The sequence below is a fragment of the Camelina sativa genome, chromosome 1, assembly GCF_000633955.1.
Source record: "Camelina sativa cultivar DH55 chromosome 1, Cs, whole genome shotgun sequence".
Taxonomy (NCBI): Eukaryota; Viridiplantae; Streptophyta; class Magnoliopsida; order Brassicales; family Brassicaceae; genus Camelina; species Camelina sativa.
The window spans coordinates 2,096,192-2,117,113 of NC_025685.1; the positions used below are offsets into that span (position 1 = coordinate 2,096,192).

Here is a 20,922-nt window from a genome sequence, read left to right on the forward strand (position 1 = left end):
AAAAAAAAAAAAAAAAAAAAAAAAAAAGAGAAATCGAAGAAGAAGCAGAGAGAGAGTAGTGTGAAGACTGAAGAAGCAATTATTTAAATTCCAAAAAGAGTTTCATGGCTGGATTCACGGTTGTGAGAGTTTCTATTTTAATTATAATAGAAAAACTAAAATCAAACAACTCTCTCTCTCTTGTATTGACAAAGACAGAGACCATCTTTTTTGGTTTGCTAGATCTTAGTTCACACTTCAAAAGAAGAGTGAGGCAACAAACAACGACAAAAACATATATAATTAAGCACATGGAGTATATGGGTCCCATGCGATTTGAAATCTTATTGGCTCTCTAGCCTTGATATTTTACATCTCTCGTTGTTATAGCAATTTGATTGGATGATGTATTGTTATTATGCTGATAATAACGTCAGTCAAAATTTAAAGAGATAAGTACTAGTATTTGTTTTCTACAAGATACAGATAATCTTGGAAAATAATATATATATATATATATTATCTCAGCAATTCTTTTTTTGGGTTAAGTTCACAAACAAATTATTTTACTTTGAACGGACGTTGACGTCATGACTTGATTGCATAACGAACCCTTGTGATTTAAGAATTATGATCATCTCTCCCAACTCTGCTTTCCAGTTTCCACTTGGGTGCAGCAGAACACATACGTGTCAAAGAAACAAGTGCTGATGATATAATGGGGAAGTTGGGGAAACTCATAATATACCCTTTGAGAGAAGCAAAAACCACATTGATATTTCCGACTGAATTGATGATTGTTATGTAACGTTTACGACACCTATGATACATATGGTGGATTAATTTAATCCATCTCCAACTTATACCATTTCTTAAAAGTTAAAACATTCTCTTGATAACTGTTTTGAGTTATTTCGAAGCAATCATGTCAACTTAGACCAAATACCGTTTTGATAAGCACGATATAGTGTGATATGAATAATTGCATATGTTTTCAACAAAAAAAAAAAGGAAAAAAAAAAACCCTAAAAATTACTAGATTATAGTACTATCCTATTAAAAGGAAGGAGACTTGTTGGAGAAAGAAATTAAAAAAACAAGGGTGCGTGGAAAAACGAGAAAATATATATGGTCATGGTCTGGTCTCTCAATGCACATCACCACATGTTGATCTTACGCCGCGGTCGTCCACTTGCTTCTGTTTCAACATTTTTTCTGTTTTTGCACAGAGGTCCCTGCTTTTTTCTATTGTTTCCGTAAGAACTCCAATGTTTCCCACTGTCAATTTCCTGGATCTGCATAAGTTTTATGGGCTCAATGACTCTAATGGGCCTGAGTGCTACGACTTAATAATAGCATCCTCGATATATTTGGTCTATGCATCTTATATAGCACGTTTCAGGTCAACATGACTAACACGCCTAGCTTAGCTATCTACCGTGACAGCCGCCTACTTTCTGGCTTTACATTTCATGTTTATTGAAAATCAATCAAAAATTTGGTGTATACGACCAGGAAGGGAACTCGTTAGACTTGTGACTAATCAAAAACAGGGGAGGGAGAAACAACAGAGATTCATATTTGAGAAATTAAAAAGCATAATCAATAGCATATGATAAATTAGTCTTGGCTAAATATAAGTTTCCAGACTTGACATGAAAGGCTATGGTACAAGAAACATGTCTCAGAGAATGTTGCAGCCGCTTCCACTTTCATATGTAGTAACAGACACAACATCACAGCTGTTGCAGTAAGGTGGAGGTGGCTTGCATACGTGCTTTGGTGGTTCAGGTGTTGGTGGAGGCTTTGCTTTTTCAGGCGCTGGATTTGGTGGCTCAGGAGGTTTTGGTGGTGGTCCAACGCTGATGATAACAGGTTTCTGTTTAATCTTCTTCAGCCTTGATGCAACGCAGACCGGATCCATCGTACCCACCACGGTAAGTACGCTTTTCCCTTCATCTAATGAAACATGATTCACACCTGCACCAATCCAAATCTCATGTTCAATAGGATATCCGATATGTTAAGAGCACAGATTGCTTAATTAAATACTTTTTTAATTACCTTTTATATCTGTGGCTGCTTCCATGATTGCGCTGTTACACTTCCCACAGTTGATATCCACCTTGATTTCTACTTTCTGCTCAAAAACCAAAACAAAAATGGAATCATTCGGTGTCGGGTTTGAGAAAACTAGTACTAGGATTAAGATATGCTTACCTTGACAGTCATGATGGGGGATTAGAGGAATTTTGTTTGGAGGAATGAAGAAAGGGAGAGGTGAAGTTATTAAAAACATGTGAAGACAATAGAGATGACAGATTGGAATAATATGTTTGAAGCAGTTGAAGTTGTGTTTGGTCAGTTTTAATAATTAAATTATCAATAGATTACAGTATCTACGTGCTTAGATGCATGTTTCTTATATAATTGAATACAGTTTTTGGGAATTTGCTTAGTTGGTATTCAGCCACCATCTCATGGACTTACTTGGGACATTATTGAGGAGAGAATTTGTTTAATCCTGAAATCTTTCATAAATAAATCTTTAGTCCCATATTCTATCTAATTTGTACTTACATGACCCCAACATGTTTTTATTTATTGTGTATTGTATATCTTAAGATCATGCAAATGCATGGATAGAGAAATTTCATCTTGGTTCACCTCTATCCGGTTTAAGGTATTGGTTTAATTATTTGGGTAGATACAGAACCGTACCTTCCAAAGTTTGGTTATCACTTATCAATTTAACCAAACAAACCTTTGAGTCCTAACTAATACACAACCAAGATCATCAATCATTTCGAGTTTGGTGATTATTAGAGTTTGAAGGTGTGTTTTGTTATGGTGCGTGTCATCCTAGAAACTATAGGCTATATTATATTAATGTCTCTAACAAACAAAAACCTTTTTCATCGAACACCAAATTTTAGCCTACGATCACAACACCTAAATCTAATTATGACAGAAAATTTAAAAATAACAATCTTATGGCCCTCTCCATATTTATCTCTTCTCCATAAGTTTATCCATTGGTTAAAATCTTCTTTACATGGATAATATAAATTGAGAAACAAGGTCAAAGGATTTCTCAAACTCATCAATAAAACATTCTCACAAGCAACGATCAAACAACAATGGCAACTTCTATGATCCATATATTCGTCACCGTCATGCTCGTGGCCGCCCACACGGCCATCGCCGAAACAATGATGCTTCAAGATTTTTGTGTTGCCGATCTCTCCAACGGTATCATATCTCTCTCTCTCTCTCTCTCTCTCTCTCTCTCTCTCTCTCTCTCTCTCTCTCTCTCTCTCTCTCTCTCTCTCTCTCTCTCTCTCTCTCTCTCTCTCTCTCTCTCTCTCTCTCTCTCTCTCTCTCTCTCTCTCTCTCTCTCTCTCTCTCTCTCTCTCTCTCTCTCTCTCTCTCTCTCTCTCTCTCTCTCTCTCTCTCTCTCTCTCTCTCTCTCTCTCTCTCTCTCTCTCTCTCTCTCTCTCTCTCTCTCTCTCTCTCTCTATCTCTCTCTCTCTCTCTCTATTTCTATTCTGTTTGCGCTTACATTAACTTTTTGTAAAAATGTAAAATTTAACTGAGACCAATGTCATGTTTTTTTGATTAGGGGTGAAAGTCAACGGATACCCTTGCAAAGACCCAGCAAAAGTAACGCCAGAGGACTTCTACTTCGTAGGCTTAGCCAATGCTGCAGCCACAGCCAACAGCACAATGGGCTCAGCTGTTACAGGAGCCAACGTTGAGAAAGTGCCTGGCCTCAACACTCTGGGAGTCTCCATCTCTCGGATCGACTACGCACCAGGCGGAATCAACCCGCCACATCTTCACCCAAGAGCCTCTGAAGCCATCTTCGTCCTCGAAGGCCGTCTCTTCGTCGGTTTCTTAACCACTACCGGGAAACTTATCTCCAAATACGTCAACAAAGGAGACGTTTTCGTTTTCCCCAAAGCTCTCCTACATTTCCAGCAGAACCCTAACAACGCTCCTGCTTCCGTCATCGCTGCTTTCGATAGTCAGCTTCCAGGGACTCAAGTCGTTGGACAGTCTCTGTTTGGTGCTAACCCGCCTATTCCTGATGAGCTGCTCACCAAAGCGTTCGGCGGGCTTGGAGCACCAGAGATTCAGAAGTTAAAGGGAAAATTCCCACCCAAGAAATAAATAAATAGGTTTCAGACCACAGCAATAACGTAATAAATGATACAGTGATGAACATAAAAACTGTAAACTTGTAAGCAAAAGCAAAAAAGCTTTGCAACTTTTCTTCTTCTTTTTGTATTTTTATAAATTGTTGTAGATACTATTTTGGCTATATTTGGCCCATTGATTACAATGAGACCAGTTTTCAACGAGTAGACATTCTCATCACCAATCTCTTCTTTGAACAATCGACAGTGTTTGAAGCATACCTTACTGCAATAATCTCGTGGTCCTCCGTTTGGCTTTCTGTGCTGTAGAATCAATGGCTAAACTTTCAGCTGAGTTTACAAAAAAAAAAAAGAAAAAGGATAGAGAGGTACAACTCTGAATCATCTCAGCCATAGCAGACAAATATCCAAGATCCATCTTGAGAATCACTCTGTGGTTAAAACCAGATCCAATACACAAATGCTTATTGGGGATTGCAAAATCAAGACTTAATAAAGGCATAACTACCACAAGGGTTTTGCGGCTTCAGAGAGATACTTGAATCAAAAGATCAATTGCCAAAACCACAACTACATAATAAGGGTGTATAACAACAGACATACTAATGATCTGAAACATTCAACTTTTCATAAAGATCCAAAGCAGAGGTGATGTGTCAAAAGGTAACCAATCAATCACTTGACAATTTATAAACTTGGTGGCTATACTAGTAAGATAAACAACTCATGGAAACAGCAATCAATGCTCGTAGAGTGTGATTGGAACATTCAATAAATGCTCAATCTCCTGATCTTACAAAAATAGTCTTTGTCAGAGAGACATTAAGAATTATCATGTGGAACATTCAAGTGAGACAACAAGGACCCACAGGTACATAAGAGGATATACAAGATTGATTAACAAGATAATCAATCACAAATCTTGTGGGTACTGATGAATATTTGGAAGAAGATGTATACAGATTGAATGGAATCTGAAGTATATATGAACTTACAAAGAGAGATGTGGATTAGAGTCCTTAGAGAAGAAATCATTGGTCTGTAGCAGAACCCTGAGCGTAAAGTTCTCACCTTTAAGGTCAGGATTAGAAGAAGATGACCACTCCAATGTATTGGTACGGGAAGTATCAATTCCACAAAAGCAAACTTTTTTCCACAACCCAGAAGAAGAAGAAGAAGAAGAAGAAGGCGATGAGGGTTTCCTTGTGATCTTCTTAGATACGATTCGTTTCTTAGCTTTTGACAAGGAAGGAATCAAGAATCGATGATTCCCTTTAGCTTTCTCTTTCTTCTTCTCGTTCTTCTGTTCATTGTCTTCGGCGTCTGGGTTACTCACCGGCATTAACCAGAATCCGTTTTCTTTTTTCTTTTTTTTTTCAATAATAGAGGATCGAGCAGAGAGATGTATCATAATAATAATAATAATAATAATAAACAGTGACAGAGGCGTGGTTTCATCTTCCTCCTACTTGCTGCTCCGGTCTCCTTCACGCTTTGTGTTTTCCAAACCTCGCTGGCTCTTTGTCACTCTCAAATCGTAATTATATTACTTTTCTTCATAAACCTAATTTAATAATTATTGTTGACAAAAAAAAAGATTTAAAAAATATATATATATATATATATATATATTATTAGATTCGGCGTCGCCGTCGGCTGTAATATATTTCAACTTATTGCTGTTTTAGTCCTTCCCCGGTTAAACAAAGGCCATTTTTCAAAATTTAATCTGCCTTAGCCAAGTTAGCCTTTGTCAGCTTATATCATCATATTATTATTTTAGCTATCAAATTATAAAGCCTAGAGAACAATACTAATATCAGTATTTCTCTCTAGTCTCTCTACCTATGTAGTACTTATCAATTGAAAATACATGATGAATCTATATATTGTGTGCTGTAGCAGCATAAATACCTCATAATCTCTTTATTTGTATTTTTCCTTCCATAAAGTTAGTTCCTTTATTTATAAAACATTTTGTAAATTGCAACGAGAGAGAAGTTAGTTGGTATTTTTGTACTGACATGCTTTTCGACTGTTTGTTTCTTTCACCGTTTGTTTATTTTAATCTAACCAAAGTCTTATTTTATTCATTAGGAAAAAAAAGAAAAAAAAGTGGTTGTCACAAATCATCATATCCTGTTTTCGTTAAGTTCGAATAGTCTGTAAAAGTTCAAGTGTCTTTTATGATAGCAAATCTTCTTCTCCAACAACAACAATAACATAAAAACCAACGTTACTTGCATATTTTACAAAGAGTGATGATGATATTAAATAGAATCACTCAACCACTTTGCTCTCAACTATGAAACATAACAAATTATAGACTCTGCTCTTATTACCCCTTAAATTGAAAAAAAAAACATAAGAATTTAGAAGAAGTACATGGTATGTATTAATTATCTCACGTAATCATTGGCTTTTACATTGCTTTGTTTCATACCTTTTTGAGTAATCAAAATTTGACCTCTTCTCTCTAACGGAACCCACCTCTCGAATTCAGCTGACCAGGGAAACCCCAATGAGAAGAGAAAACAAGATTCGGATACAAACCTTCTCTGTTCATCTGATTTGTGATACGCACATAGATGTTAAAGATTCTTCTCGGCAAAGCTAATGCCTTAAGTACCAGCTTCCTTGATCGGTTTAGTCTAAACCCTTTTGCTCGAAACTCGTTCTTCTTCCCCAAGTAATGTCTTTTACTTGACCTTGTTGTTGTTGGTGGTGTTGTTGTTGTCAGTTTTTCATGTTGCTCAGTTAGCTTTTTGTACCGATACGATTGTTTCCACCGGTACTTCCCTACAATTTGAAACATCTTAAGTTACTATAAAAAGTTGGGTTTTTGTTGTTGTTTTAGGACAATACAAAGTCACTGTCTAATGAAGAAGGTTAAGAACGAAACAAAGAGACTAAAAGAAGCAAAACAGAAAAAACAGAGCAGGAATACAAAAAGGAAATGTGTTTGCTTTAAGAGATAAGGGGAAGAACAGTATGATGATGTATGATGGTGAGAGAAGTGGCTTAAGGGCATGTGTTTTTAAAGAGAGAGAGAGTGTAAGAAAGATTCTTAAAGCACATGATTTTATTCTTTAGATTTTCTCAAAATTAAAACCCACAAAATATCCAAATTGTGTTTTAAATGGGCAGCTCTTGTTTAACCACATAGGCAGATGCTCTGTATATGGACCTACGCGGTTAAGGGCTGTGACTGCGATGCTACAAAAAGAAGACAAACCCTTTGTTTTGGTTTCATGTGTGAATCACAGAGAAGTTTTTAAAAATTAAACGCAAGTTCGTGATGGAGTTTTGTGGAAATGGGAAATAAAAACCATGTTCTGTTTTTAGTTTCATTCGAAATTGCTAATCCAAAAAGCTTGTCCCATTTATGACTGTTAATATCAATATTAACATTTTATGTGAATACTGTAAATAGTATTTTTGTTGGTATTATGGTATTAATATACGGTTTGTTACGTGTAACAAAGGGAACTCCGATTTCGTTTTCATGAGAATGCATCTGCCAAAGATGTTTTTAATAGAATGTTTTTTTTTTTTTTGAATGTAATGTTAAATTATATTCAAAAGAGAATTTTGGTACAATTAGTGCAACAGTTCGTTTATGAGTTTAAAAAATAGTATACAAAATTAAGGCCTAGTGTCTAACCATATGAGTAAACCATCGTCATAGCGGCGATCCCCCGTGAGATGAGCCCGATGACGAGAAGTTGATCTCTGATTTGCTTGTCAATGCGTTGTATGAGGCGAGAGGCAGGGTTCGGTGACTCACCATGCTTTCTCCCATTACGCTCATGCCATAGTGTATACACCAACACCTGAAAAACAGAGCTAGCTAGATAACAAACTTTCCGGTCTTGCCAGTTACTACTTGCTGCATTAACCACCGAGGACCAGGTCGTGGATAATAGAATGCTTTTTACTTTAGCTAAAAATAAATCGAGGGGAAGATATGGTGGGGATTGGGGAGATATGTCAAATGATTGGAATTTGGAAGTCTCTTCTAATAAACTAAAGTTAAAAGTGTTAGTTAAAAGAGTTAGGAGTAGCTACCTCTTCTAAAATCTAAGAATTATTTTTGGGCAATCCCTGACACAAATGTGACAACAATAACAAAGAGAGAGAAGAATATTACTTAAGAAAGAGAAGAGAGACAAAGGTCCAAAATTAATTTCTATAAAACACGTAATCGTCAATGATTGGATTGGTGACGAGGAATAAGTTGGTTGCTTAGTCTATTTTTTTATCCTAAATAATATTTCAACCGAACTCTCTAACCGGTTTAGCTAACCACTTTCGTTCTTCATTTTCAGGTCCACTGTAGGCCCATAAGAGGCCCAATGTAGGAATAAAAGTCGCTTACGAAATAATATCACTGACTTGTAGGAAAGAGACACGAGAAAAGAGGAAACTGACTCGTCTACGTTATTGCGTAATGTGACTAATGACTAGTATAGTACACATATGATTTCATACAATACATACAAACTGTCTTAATTATTAAAAAATACGAACATTTACTGAATCTGACGTTCAGTTCACATTTCCTGCATGATCTTTCGTATCCTTAAGTCTCTTTCTGAATCACAAAACAAAATCTTGATAACTCTTTTTTTTTTCTCCAAATTCGATCATAATATGTAACCATAACAAGATCATTTCAGTGAATCAATTAAACAACATTAACTTAAGAAAGAAGGATAAATCTTAATTTGAAGCACGCAGCGATACTAATATGCGCGCACACACACACACACACACTAACGAAGAAACAGAGACAAGAAGAGAAAAGAAAAACTTAGTAGAAGCAGTAAGATGAAGGTTTGTTTGGATGAAGGAGACGAAAAAAGCGTCTACGGCGGTAGAAAAACGCTGTTTTGAGACGCGACCAAACGACGCGTTTCAGCTTCCTAGCAGATTTCAACCTTATCCAAACAACTTTCTTGACAACTCTCTTCACGGATCTTTGAATCTTCTCTGTTAAGCTCTGTTTCCTCGAGAATTGGTAGCTCTTCAGGAACAGTTGCCTCTTCTCCACGTATCCTCCTCCTCCATAACCATAGCCGTAGTAACCGCTGTTGCTCTGCCAACAAACGCCGTTGCTGCTGCTGATGTTTCTGCTCATCGGAATTGGGAGATTTGGAAAGTCAAGAATTGAGTTTAAAAAAGGGCTGATGGAGATTTCTTCCAGTAGATTACGGTGATGGCTTATTTGGTTAACTTGTATAAACATAAAACCACACCGCCGTCGTTACAACGAATACGGTTTTGTTTGGATATATATATCAATCGTTGTTTCCAGTGCTCACGTTCTTGCTTTAAATATTGTTGGCTTTGGCTTTGCCTTTTGACGTACTCTTATTACTCTCTCTGCTTTTAATGGTGTGTGTCTCTCTCTTTCTCTCTTCTTTTACCAAAAATAAAAAAAGTGGTCTCGTCAAATCAAATACAATATATCTAGGTGAGACTTTAATCTAACTTCCCAACAAGTTACAAATATCAATTCAAAGTTCAATGTTCACGTTCTGCTTAAGTATTATATAAACAATGTCTACGTAGATTGCAAAATATTATGACGGTTTTGTTTCCATTTTAAAATACTAGACTTGCAAATATAATCTAAATTATGATTTTTCCAGAATTACTTGATTGATTTTTTAAAAACACTTTAAGTGACATTATGATATTGACAGTTTTTTCAAACGATGAATGTTTTTGTGTTTATCTTATGCTTTCTTGTTGGGGTCTTGGGTTTTTGTTTGAGTCTTATAAAATATTAATGTAAGACTTAAGTACGACAAAAGAAACAATTCTTTTTGGGGTGTACTGTGTACACTACAATGAATAATACAATGTTAGCATAAATAGCACACAAACAAAACTATTAAATACTATTATTATTCGTGGTCTGAAAGGAACATCAGAGGAGATAGCCTAACAGCTCCAAACTCTGCAATACACATAGTTCCAAACTCCATCCAACTCTTTCTAATTCCACACCAACTGATTCACAACTTTTTTGAGATTGTTTATCCAAATATCCCATAATCATTTCATATCTACAAACCAAATATCGTGGAACAAGCAATAACAAGAAACAGGTTGTGCAAAGTAAATTAATTACCAGTGGAAAAATCATAAGAACAACAAAGGAACACATACAAGAGTAAAAAAATCACACTTATACCTCCATCTCCAACTAAAATCTTCCTGCTTAACAACACACTTGAGAAACTCCTAAATCTAACACTTTTGTTACTGTTAATGGTGGATTCTACATCAATTTAGCCCACTATTTAGGTCCTCCTCCACCTATATTTGCAGAAGGTACCTTGCTTGGGTAGCTCGATATATCAATGTCAATGAGGGACATGTCATACATTGTGGAAACTGAGTCCGAGGCATCCACAAGCAAAGAAGATTTCATGGTTTCAGGGCGTGCATGATCACAACTTACACCAGAGGTTTTGGGTGTGCTTGATTCTGAAGATTGACTAGAGACTGAAACACCATCTATCTTGTTTCCAAACATGTGTTTGTTCTTTCTAACAGCATCCATTTCCTGACCAGTAGGCACAAATGTTCGTGCCCGGTACTTCCTTGTCCCTTCCTCACCACCATCATTATGATTATAGAGCACATAATCGTGATATGTCGGGGAAAACTGCAAGAATAGCAAACCCAACATAAACATCACCGCAGCAAAGGGCCACAGATCAGTCATTTCAAAATATTTGTTATCGGCTTACCTGGTGAACAGTATCATGGTAGAAATCATTTAGCATAACAGCATGTGCCAGACTTCTTGAGAAACTTCGAGCTCCTCCAACATTGGCCTCTGCATATTCCTTGTACGGAAATGCATAGAAATGAGCAGCTGCAGCAATAAGCATTTCCACACATATTATAAAATTTTGGAAGAGTGCTGCTTCTTCTTCATCCCTTATAAATCCAGATTTAGCAAAAAGGAAAATTAGAACACCCTGTAACACAAAAAGGTTCGCCAGACAGAAGAAATGTGTTAAAATATTTGTGGAGAATACCAAAGCTAATGCCAAAACCAGATTCATTGATAGCAAGCGAGAAAGACATTACCTGCCAATAAGTTAGAAAGACAACAGACTTTATAATCACAAACTTTGGGACTGGATTGAATGGCTGAAGCAGATCTTTGCATGCCACATAAAAGAGGACCAGTGCGTACAAAGCTACTGTGTATGATATTGTATAGATGATGGTAAGATAGAGATAGGATTGATCAGGGCTAAAATTTCCATCCTTGTATTTTCCTTTTGCATAAAGCACAAGTGTGACAGCAACTAGGATTGGCTTTAGAATAACAAATTGCAGACAACCTTGCTTGCACCGTCGAATAAAACGCCTTTAAAGAAAGATAAATCAGGTACCAGATTTTAGATGTTATGTAAGACAGTCGTCACAGAGCTCAAAACCGAGATTCAAACAAATTCCTGATGCTAATATATCTGGACTAAAAAAAATTCTAATGCTTATGCTAAACCAGAGTCACGCAACTGAATGATCATTCATTCATAAAGATCCTCAGCATGGTTTATTTAAAAATTTAACAAGTTCCAAGATTTAGTGAAAAATCATATGAGAACTCAAAGAAATATACAAATGCCACCAGTATAAGCACAGTGAATGTAGGTTTAAGTCTGCAAACTAACCCGTCTAATGGCAGTGGTGGGAAGCAACATGTCATGAGATGCCATGATGGCTTCAAAGAGCGGCCAGTTAAGCTTATAACTACTGAACCTGGGCCTCCAACCCATGCCAAGCACAGCGATAGAAAATTGTAAATCACCCATGCTTCGTAACTGAAACAGACAAAAGATTACATCATTAAGAACTTAGTATAGTAACTTGAGGAATCTCATTGAATGCTAAACCAGCAAATATGCAAAATATTGAAACACTCACACTTCTCGGATGGAGTTAAAATATATCGAGCTCTTGGGCAACACAAGAGCCAAGAATGACATCAAGGCATAGACCTGTAGCAGTGCCAAAAGAAGTAAGAACAATGTTAGCCGGAGAGAATTCAACATGAAATGGACTTCAATAATCAGTATATGAAAGAGAAAGAGAAGAAAACAGTTGAAACAGCAAAAACTGACCGGGACCATGAAGACGATGCGCACAATATATCTCTGATAAATGGGTTCGGTATAATTCAAAAGGTGCTTGTAGATATGGAATAAGGCCAAAGCAATGGCTCCGACAGTGCATAGAAACGCCACAATAATGAGGTAAATGGGAAGCAAATCCGCCATTCTGCAAAAAAAAAAAAAACAAGGAGATAACTTTGTGATTAATTACGTTCTGAACAAACTCTCAAACTAGAAAGAAACAAACGCAATTGCAAAAGGAGCTAAAGGTTTTAAAACCTGTACAAGAGCTAAGCAAGATCTGAAGAAGAACTACTTGCTGCCTGAATTCTCCGGGAGGTGTCAAGTGGACAAAAGGATTGAAGCTTAAAGCAGAGAAAAACCCTAATTCCGAATCTAATTTTCACGATTCAAAAGAAAGTAAACCTTCGATTAGCTTTTCATAAAGTGGGTTCGATGAGTTGTTGAATTTGAAGCAGTGAATAAAAGGGGAAAATTTGAAAGGAATGAAGAGAAACCCCGGAATTTGGGAACGATCTGAGAGTGATTAAAACGCAATCAACAAAAGCGTACCTTGAAAGGGGAAGAAGAATCGTAAACGCAATGAGAAAGCAACACAGAGAGAGAAAGAGAGAGTCCCGGACTCAGATCATAAACTGAAATCGGAAAAACCCTTAGTCAGAAATAAACGGCGGAGATTACACTGATCGGGGGTTTAACGCTTTTCCTGATTTTACTCCAAAAAGAGAAAACTTTGGGGATATGAATGAATGAAATTCAAAATTCTCAGTGGGATAAAGCAAAGCAGAGTCGAGAGGAAGAAGAGGAAGAGGAAGAAGAAAGAAAACGCGGAGATTAAGGAATAATTAAACCTTTAATTATTAAATCTGAATAAATTTAGCGAAGAGGTCCATTAAAGGCCCAACCAAATCCAGCCTGGGAACTTCAAACCCTAAAATCTTTTTGTATTATTTTTGTTTTTTGTAAAAGAAATCTTTTTCGAATAATGTTGTTCCCTTCCACCGCAAGTCTAACTCTAACCGATAGCAATGATTTGTATCCTTTTTAATTGTTTTATTATACTTGTCACACATTATATTATATTACATATTTTATTCAGATCATTTTTATTCATGTTTTGGTACATTTCCCATCATATTTTGATTACAGTTTCCCGTCATTCCTTTCCTGTAAGAACTTTTTCAATAGTTACGAGAAAACCTTGCCTCAAGGTATCTAACCACGTTCACATCCAGCTGAAACGCTTTAGCTAAAATCTCTGGCATAATCAAAGGCGTCGATCCAAAGACCGCGTCTGCGATTGTGATCGTACCGGGGTTTTGGCTACCGAGACCAGCAAACGCAACCGCGTTAGTCCTCCCAACGTTCACTTGAAAATGTATCATTCCAACGGGAAACACAAATACGTCTCCGGGGTAAAGAACCTTTGAGAACAATCTGTTGTTGTCTTGGTTCGATGTTACAAACCCGACTAAGAGCGTTCCTTCAACAAGCACGAGTATCTCGGTGGCACGTGGGTGCGTGTGTGGCGGGTTTTGACCTCCTGGGGCAAAGTCAATTCTGACAAGGGACACTCCGAGGGTGTTGAGTCCAGGGATTCTGTCGACGTTAACGTTTGTAACGTTGGAGCCGACGCGGTTCATGGTGTTCCCGGCGATGTTTAGTCCGGAAGTGAAAAAATCTTCGGCTTTCACGTATTTTGGGTCTTTGCAGAATTTTCCATTCACGAAAACTGAAAACACAGATGAAAATCCAATCGTGTTAATTGTAGCGTTATCCATGTTATGTATACGTTGGTGATTAATGTTCATATATTTGTTTTGATGTTGTTCTCTTTATTATATGATACTGTAAACATGTCAATCATACTTTCTGTTACACTTACATATATTAGTCCATATATATTAATTTGTTTCGAATTACAAAGAAGCTAGTGAAAATTGATCATTAACATTAGCCAAAAAGACACACAAACATGTTATATATAGTAAATAGAGATATTACCGCCATTAGCGTCATCGACGGCAACACAAAAGTCTTGAAGAGGACTTGGGTCGTAACAAGACACAAATGAAGATGCTATAGCCAACAAGATGGCTTTCGCTACAAGGAACCGAAGAAACCCTTCCATTTATATATTTTCGTATTTTGTGTATGTGTGTGTGTGTGTGTTTTTTTTCTTCTCTTTAGCTTTGTGGTAAGGATTTGAGATATATTGCAAGCTAATGATGCGCTATATATAGCAGAAGAAATCACTAAACTTTTCTTTTGGTAATGGCTTTTATTAAATTATGAGTCGTACAGATTTTTAGTGGCTATATCTCACAGGCGATTCTACTATTTTTATTCAAAAGATCATTTACGTGAGTTGAGTATGAAGATGCAAATGCTTTCGGATGGTATGTACGGGGGGCTAACACACAAGCGTGTTCTCAAATCGATATACAGTCCTTAAACGTTAATAAGGCTAACGTCTCGGTGTACTGTGTTTGCAAAATTACATATACTATATACTCCGTTCAAGACTTTCATTTATTTCTTCTAAAACAAATAAGAGGTTTAATATATTATACAGTATACCAAGTACTTTCTGTTCAAGATTTTGGGTTTAATTTAGAAAAAAAAAAAGAGTATAAGGATATGTTATATGTGTGTCTTTTACTCTTTTACCATCCTATATAACATAGAAGTACTAAACTTATGATAATTGTAGATTTTTTATTTAAAGTTGAAATTAGTTAGTTTACAGCAGTTTTATGATCACTTGTGAAAACTAAAAAACTGTGGATATAGTGTACGTATGTGTCTACAACAAAGTGTATGATAATTATAAAGGGATTTTATGAAGTTAAGTGTGATATAATAATCTAATATTAGTAGCTCGTCTTTTGCCTCAATGGATAAATAAAATAAAAAAAAAAGTAAAAACTGGTATGATGCTGATGACATTCACAAATTGGAGTTTCAAGAAAGGAGGCGAGAACGTTTGACATAATGCTTAATTTCGTTTGGGTGCTCTATCCCCATATTTCCTACAAGTCAATAATAATTATCTAAATGTTTGAGCTATATTACTAAGTATTGGTTCACACGACATCTTGATATTTGAATTTTCAACCTTCGTTCCGAAAAGAAAAAAAAGAATTGCGTTTTAAATCTGAACTTAGTTCAAGTAACATGGAATTTAAGTGATGGCTACGTATACATCATGAGGAGGAGTGACCAAAAAGATACTAGGTAAGTTGGAAGTTGGAAGATAAACAAACATACAATTGTGCATAGCCACTTAATCAAGTGCCCTAAGCACTAGCTAGAGAATACGGTCATCGGTCATCCTTATAAAATTACAATATGTCAAATATTTATTTGATACAAAAAATCACGTGCTTTGCAAGTTGTCACTAATAAATTGGAGCGTGAGCTCGTGAAATGGTGGCAACACTTTCATTTACTTCCAACTCCTATACCACTATATTCTTATTTTTGTGGAGAAATACAAATCTGTAATAAGTCCATTATGAGATCGTCTTTCTCAAGGAGGCTGCTGAAATTTGCAATAAAGAATGATTTTAAAGCATTGATATACATATATATATATATCACCTTAATTAAGTAGAATGCTATGTCTCATCATCACATATTATTATGGACTTTTATTTTTTTGTTTTGTTTTACACTAATTTAATGTATCTTATCACTAATCACGTAACATGCATTCGATATGTTTGATAGGTTACCAAATAATATATACACACAATGTATTCGACTTAATTGAACTTCAACTGAAAATTGACTTAAACATAAACTACTTGTACCAAAAAACAAAAACTTGTAACCTAAAAATAACTACACAAATTTGAAAGTTGAAAAGAAAAGGAAGAAAAATAAATAGACAACATAGATGGGCTTTAATGGGCTCAATAAGATAAGAATTACTGGGCTTTACATACCTTTATAATAAAAGTGACTGAGAGAGCTGAGAAAGAAGCATCTAGTTACCCATTCTCCACACTTAATTTGAATTTGATCCGTCGCCGTCGCCGTCGCCGTCGCCGTCGCTGTTGTTGTTTCTTCTCCGGTTCTCCGTGTATGCTTTAGACTTCGCAGATATGAACGCACCGGTTCTTGTTCTCAGTGAGTTATTCGATCTGCAGATTTTGTCTCTTTGAATCTGTAATTGGGTTTTTTTTTCTTAATTCAGTGTTCTGTATTGTTGTTGTTAATGGTATCACTTGGTGAAAATGTTCAGAGGATTCATTGAAGCGTGAATCTGGAGCTAAGGTTCACCATGCTAATATTCAGTCTTCCAAGATAATAAAGTCTCTATCTTTTTTTTTATTTTTCTTTCCCATTGTTGCTTCTCTCTCTGCTAATGAATGAATCATGGTTTCACTAGAGTTCTGGGTTCTATTTTACAGTCTGTCTCTGACATTTTACGAACTACATTGGGTCCTAGCTCTATGTTAAAGATGCTTCTTGATGCTGGTGGAGGTAGGTTTCTCTGTTTTGTGTCTCCTTGTAGTGTTTTCCTCTTCTCCATAGATCTTCAAAGGGACAAGGATTAAGTTAGGGTTTATTCCTTTTGAAAAATTCAGTCTTTATTGACTTGTAATTCAATGTACACTCTCTCTGTGTCAAAGCTGTTTTACTTCACACTGTCTAAGTTAGCTGTACGTAAAAGGTCTTTATGGGTTTTGCTAAACTCTTTGGTTTTCAGGGATTGTTGTTACCAATGATGGAAATGCTATTTTGCGTGAAATAGACGTTGCTCACCCTGCAGCTAAGGTTTTTTAACTCTTTCCCTTTCTCGCTTGTCCTTGTCGTCTTCTTACTGTTCTGTTTCTGATATCAATTTTTTTTTTGCTCTTTCTTGGTTGCAGTCGATGATTGAGTTGAGTCGCACACAGGATGAAGAATTTGGTGATGGGACTACATCTGTTATTGTTCTTGGTATGTACATTTTATCTGGTTGAATTAATTGTCTGCCACTAGGTTTGCTTTGATGAGTGTAATAGGCACTGCTGTGATATTCCTCTAATGCATGTGTTTTATACGCAACAATGTTGTCCTCTATTTTGACTCTCGCTGATTTCTTTTCGTTTTTCAACAGCTGGTGAATTGTTACATGTTGCTGAATCATTTATTGAGAAGAGTTACCATCCCACAGTCATTTGCCGAGGTATACTTGCGGCTTGATTTGTGATCATTCCACAGTGTTGTATTTTTCTTACTGTTTTAATCAGATCAATGTTTTTCTCATTGCAGCTTATATTAAGGCTCTCGAGGATGCTATCGCTGTTCTTGACAAATTTGCCATGCCAATCGATGTCAATGACCGTAAGTACACTTCTAACTTTGTTTTTGTTCGTGGGCATGTTTGCTGATACATGAATATTTATATTGCAGGTGCAACAGTCCTAGGATTAGTCAAAAGCTGCATAGGAACAAAATTCACTAGCAAATTTGGAGATCTGATTGCTGTAAGTATTTTAATTGCTGAAAATATCCACTTTTGCGAACAGGGAGTAGTGACAAGCGTTATAGGTCATAAAGTATATATTTAGCTTATTTTTTATTATCATAAAAGTATTTTCCCCACATTCTTACACGAGTTAATGTGGCTCTTGTAGGATTTAGCTATTGATGCCACCACTACTATTGGTGTTGATCTTGGACAAGGATTGAGGGAGGTGGATATTAAAAAGTACATTAAGGTTGAGAAGGTTCCAGGTGGGCAGTTGGAAGACTCCAAGGTTCTCAAAGGAGTCATGTTTAACAAAGACGTAGTTGCCCCTGGTAAAATGAAGAGAAAGATCGTCAACCCGCGGATTACTCTTCTTGATTGCCCCCTTGAGTACAAAAAAGGTNTTCCCTTTCTCGCTTGTCCTTGTCGTCTTCTTACTGTTCTGTTTCTGATATCAATTTTTTTTTTGCTCTTTCTTGGTTGCAGTCGATGATTGAGTTGAGTCGCACACAGGATGAAGAATTTGGTGATGGGACTACATCTGTTATTGTTCTTGGTATGTACATTTTATCTGGTTGAATTAATTGTCTGCCACTAGGTTTGCTTTGATGAGTGTAATAGGCACTGCTGTGATATTCCTCTAATGCATGTGTTTTATACGCAACAATGTTGTCCTCTATTTTGACTCTCGCTGATTTCTTTTCGTTTTTCAACAGCTGGTGAATTGTTACATGTTGCTGAATCATTTATTGAGAAGAGTTACCATCCCACAGTCATTTGCCGAGGTATACTTGCGGCTTGATTTGTGATCATTCCACAGTGTTGTATTTTTCTTACTGTTTTAATCAGATCAATGTTTTTCTCATTGCAGCTTATATTAAGGCTCTCGAGGATGCTATCACTGTTCTTGACAAGATTGCCATGCCAATCGATGTCAATGACCGTAAGTACACTTGTACCTTTGTTTTTGTTCGTGGGCATGTTTGCTGATACATGAATATTTATATTGCAGGTGCAACAGTACTAGGATTAGTCAAAAGCTGCATAGGAACAAAATTCACAAGCAAATTTGGAGATCTGATTGCTGTAAGTATTTTAATTACTGAAAATATCCACTTTTGCGAACAAGGGTGGCTTTAACCATATATGATATTTTTCTACATTACATCATAACACATTGTATACTTACAAGACACAAACACATTTCGACGTCTGCACATTTAGAAGCTACACACTTAAATCTAGCCACAGTGGGAGTAGTGACAAGCCTTATAGGTCATAGAACTTTTTTTTTTTAGCTATTTTCCCCCCACATTCTCAAACGAGTTAATGTGGCTCTTGTAGGATTTAGCTATTGATGCCACCACTACTATTGGTGTTGATCTTGGACAAGGATTGAGGGAGGTGGATATTAAAAAGTACATTAAGGTTGAGAAGGTTCCAGGTGGGCAGTTGGAAGACTCCAAGGTTCTCAAAGGAGTCATGTTTAACAAAGACGTAGTTGCCCCTGGTAAAATGAAGAGAAAGATCGTCAACCCGCGGATTACTCTTCTTGATTGCCCCCTTGAGTACAAAAAAGGTGAAAACCAAACCAACGCCGAGTTGGTCAGAGAAGAGGACTGGGAAGTGTTGTTGAAACTGGAAGAGGAGTACATTGAGAACATCTGCGTGCAAATACTAAAGTTCAAACCCGATTTAGTAATTACAGAGAAGGGACTTAGTGACTTGGCCTGTCACTATTTCAGTAAAGCTGGGGTTAGTGCTATCAGAAGGTTGAGAAAGACGGACAACAACAGAATCGCTAAGGCATGTGGAGCTGTGATTGTGAACAGGCCTGATGAACTTCAAGAGTCTGACGTTGGTACCGGTGCTGGCTTGTTTGAGGTCAAGAAGATAGGAGATGATTTCTTTGCCTTTATTGTTGATTGCAAGGAACCTAAAGCATGCACCGTGCTCTTAAGAGGACCTAGTAAAGATCTCCTCAACGAAGTGGAAAGAAATCTTCAGGTGTGTGAATGATATTACAAAACATAAGATATTACTCATGCTAGTCCCTATCATTTACCTTATGCATTCCTTCCTGCAGGATGCCATGTCTGTCTCAAGAAACATCATCAAGAACCCAAAGCTTCTTCCTGGCGGCGGAGCCACAGAATTAACAGTTTCTGCCACTTTAAAACAGAAGAGTGCAACAATTGAATGAATCGAAAAGGTTTGTTATGGTTTCTACTCGCTTTGCCCGTAGTTGTGAGCTTGTGATATTTTCAAGTTGAATGGGTGATCTAATTTTGAATGTTATTGGAACAGTGGCCATATTGGAACAGTGGCCATAGCTTTTGAGGTTATTCCACGTACTCTAGCTCAGAACTGTGGAGTTAACGTGATCAGAACTATGACAGCATTGCAAGGAAAAGTATATCTACGTCTACCAATTTTTGTAATGTCTGTACATGTTTTAGACACCCTAAATTTCTCTAATGTATTCAATTTTTTTGGTTTAATTAGCATGCAAATGGTGAGAATGCTTGGACTGGAATCGATGGGAATACTGGTGCAATTGCTGACATGAAAGAGAGCAAGGTAAGACTGAAAAAAGCAATGTTCTCTCGTAAAACCTATGTTTCTTGAGACTTAATAATACTTTCAATTTTGTGATTAGATATGGAATGCGTACAATGTGAAGGCGCAAACGTTTAAGACAGCGATAGAAGCGGCGTGTATGCTTCTGAGAATTGATGATATAGTGAGTGGAATCAAGAAGAAGCAAGCTCCTGGAGCTGGACCTACTAAGCCTACCATTGAGACAGAAGGAGATGCAGACAACGAGCAAATACTTCCCGACTAGAAAATAACCAAAATAATCTTATTCTTTTTAGCTATATATTAGTTTGTGAAACTTGAACTTGAGAGGATTGAGTAGAGGGAATCTTTTGTTATATATCCTTTGAAAGAGAAAGCTGAAAGAGCTGATTAGTAGGTTATGGTTAAAATTAGCTTTGTTTTATAATTTACGGTTTACTCCTAAACCGGATTTCTTGCTTGGTTTTGTTCTTCTGTGTTCGGTACAAGCAATTAAACAGAGAATCTGATTCTGTTAACGTTGAGCAAAAAGAAACAAAACTGTAATTCTGGAATATTCTATTCTAGCCTAAAA

At 36.6% G+C, this 20,922-nt stretch overlaps 6 protein-coding genes and 1 pseudogene across 7 annotated transcripts; 2 read left to right on the plus strand and 5 right to left on the minus strand.

Moving 5' to 3' along the window:
• LOC104717732 (protein PYRICULARIA ORYZAE RESISTANCE 21-like) lies at positions 1,539 to 2,364 on the minus strand. The gene is made up of 3 exons (XM_010435389.2): positions 2,200 to 2,364; positions 2,044 to 2,119; positions 1,539 to 1,959 (listed from the first exon to the last, which is right to left on the minus strand). The coding sequence occupies exons 1-3, from the start codon at positions 2,209 to 2,211 to the stop codon at positions 1,664 to 1,666; spliced, it is 384 nt and encodes a 127-aa protein (XP_010433691.1). The 5' UTR covers positions 2,212 to 2,364; the 3' UTR covers positions 1,539 to 1,663.
• Positions 2,966 to 4,346, plus strand: LOC104717637 (germin-like protein subfamily 2 member 3). Its single transcript, XM_010435277.2, has 2 exons — positions 2,966 to 3,231; positions 3,602 to 4,346. The coding sequence occupies exons 1-2, from the start codon at positions 3,120 to 3,122 to the stop codon at positions 4,150 to 4,152; spliced, it is 663 nt and encodes a 220-aa protein (XP_010433579.1). The 5' UTR covers positions 2,966 to 3,119; the 3' UTR covers positions 4,153 to 4,346.
• On the minus strand, positions 6,387 to 7,195 carry LOC104717922. The gene has a single exon (XM_010435596.1). It carries the CDS (start codon positions 6,952 to 6,954, stop codon positions 6,616 to 6,618), a length of 339 nt encoding a protein of 112 aa, XP_010433898.1. The 5' UTR covers positions 6,955 to 7,195; the 3' UTR covers positions 6,387 to 6,615.
• On the minus strand, positions 8,796 to 9,556 carry LOC104718019. Its single transcript, XM_010435710.2, has one exon. The coding sequence runs from the start codon at positions 9,385 to 9,387 to the stop codon at positions 8,953 to 8,955; it is 435 nt and encodes a 144-aa protein (XP_010434012.1). The 5' UTR covers positions 9,388 to 9,556; the 3' UTR covers positions 8,796 to 8,952.
• Positions 10,159 to 13,129, minus strand: LOC104718110 (transmembrane protein 184A). Of its 2 annotated transcripts, none has more exons than XM_010435892.2 (8): positions 12,857 to 13,129; positions 12,569 to 12,679; positions 12,293 to 12,449; positions 12,096 to 12,169; positions 11,843 to 11,992; positions 11,250 to 11,535; positions 10,904 to 11,137; positions 10,159 to 10,818 (listed from the first exon to the last, which is right to left on the minus strand). In XM_010435892.2, the coding sequence occupies exons 3-8, from the start codon at positions 12,446 to 12,448 to the stop codon at positions 10,447 to 10,449; spliced, it is 1,272 nt and encodes a 423-aa protein (XP_010434194.1). In that variant the 5' UTR covers position 12,449; positions 12,569 to 12,679; positions 12,857 to 13,129; the 3' UTR covers positions 10,159 to 10,446. The 2 variants fall into 2 exon arrangements, with proteins under 2 accessions (XP_010434194.1, XP_010434120.1); XM_010435818.2 differs by having other exon boundaries at positions 12,563 to 12,679.
• On the minus strand, positions 13,334 to 14,506 carry LOC104718261 (germin-like protein subfamily 1 member 7). Its single transcript, XM_010436008.2, has 2 exons — positions 14,309 to 14,506; positions 13,334 to 14,036 (listed from the first exon to the last, which is right to left on the minus strand). Exons 1-2 carry the CDS (start codon positions 14,433 to 14,435, stop codon positions 13,486 to 13,488), a joined length of 678 nt encoding a protein of 225 aa, XP_010434310.1. The 5' UTR covers positions 14,436 to 14,506; the 3' UTR covers positions 13,334 to 13,485.
• On the plus strand, positions 16,302 to 20,775 carry LOC104703593 (annotated as a pseudogene).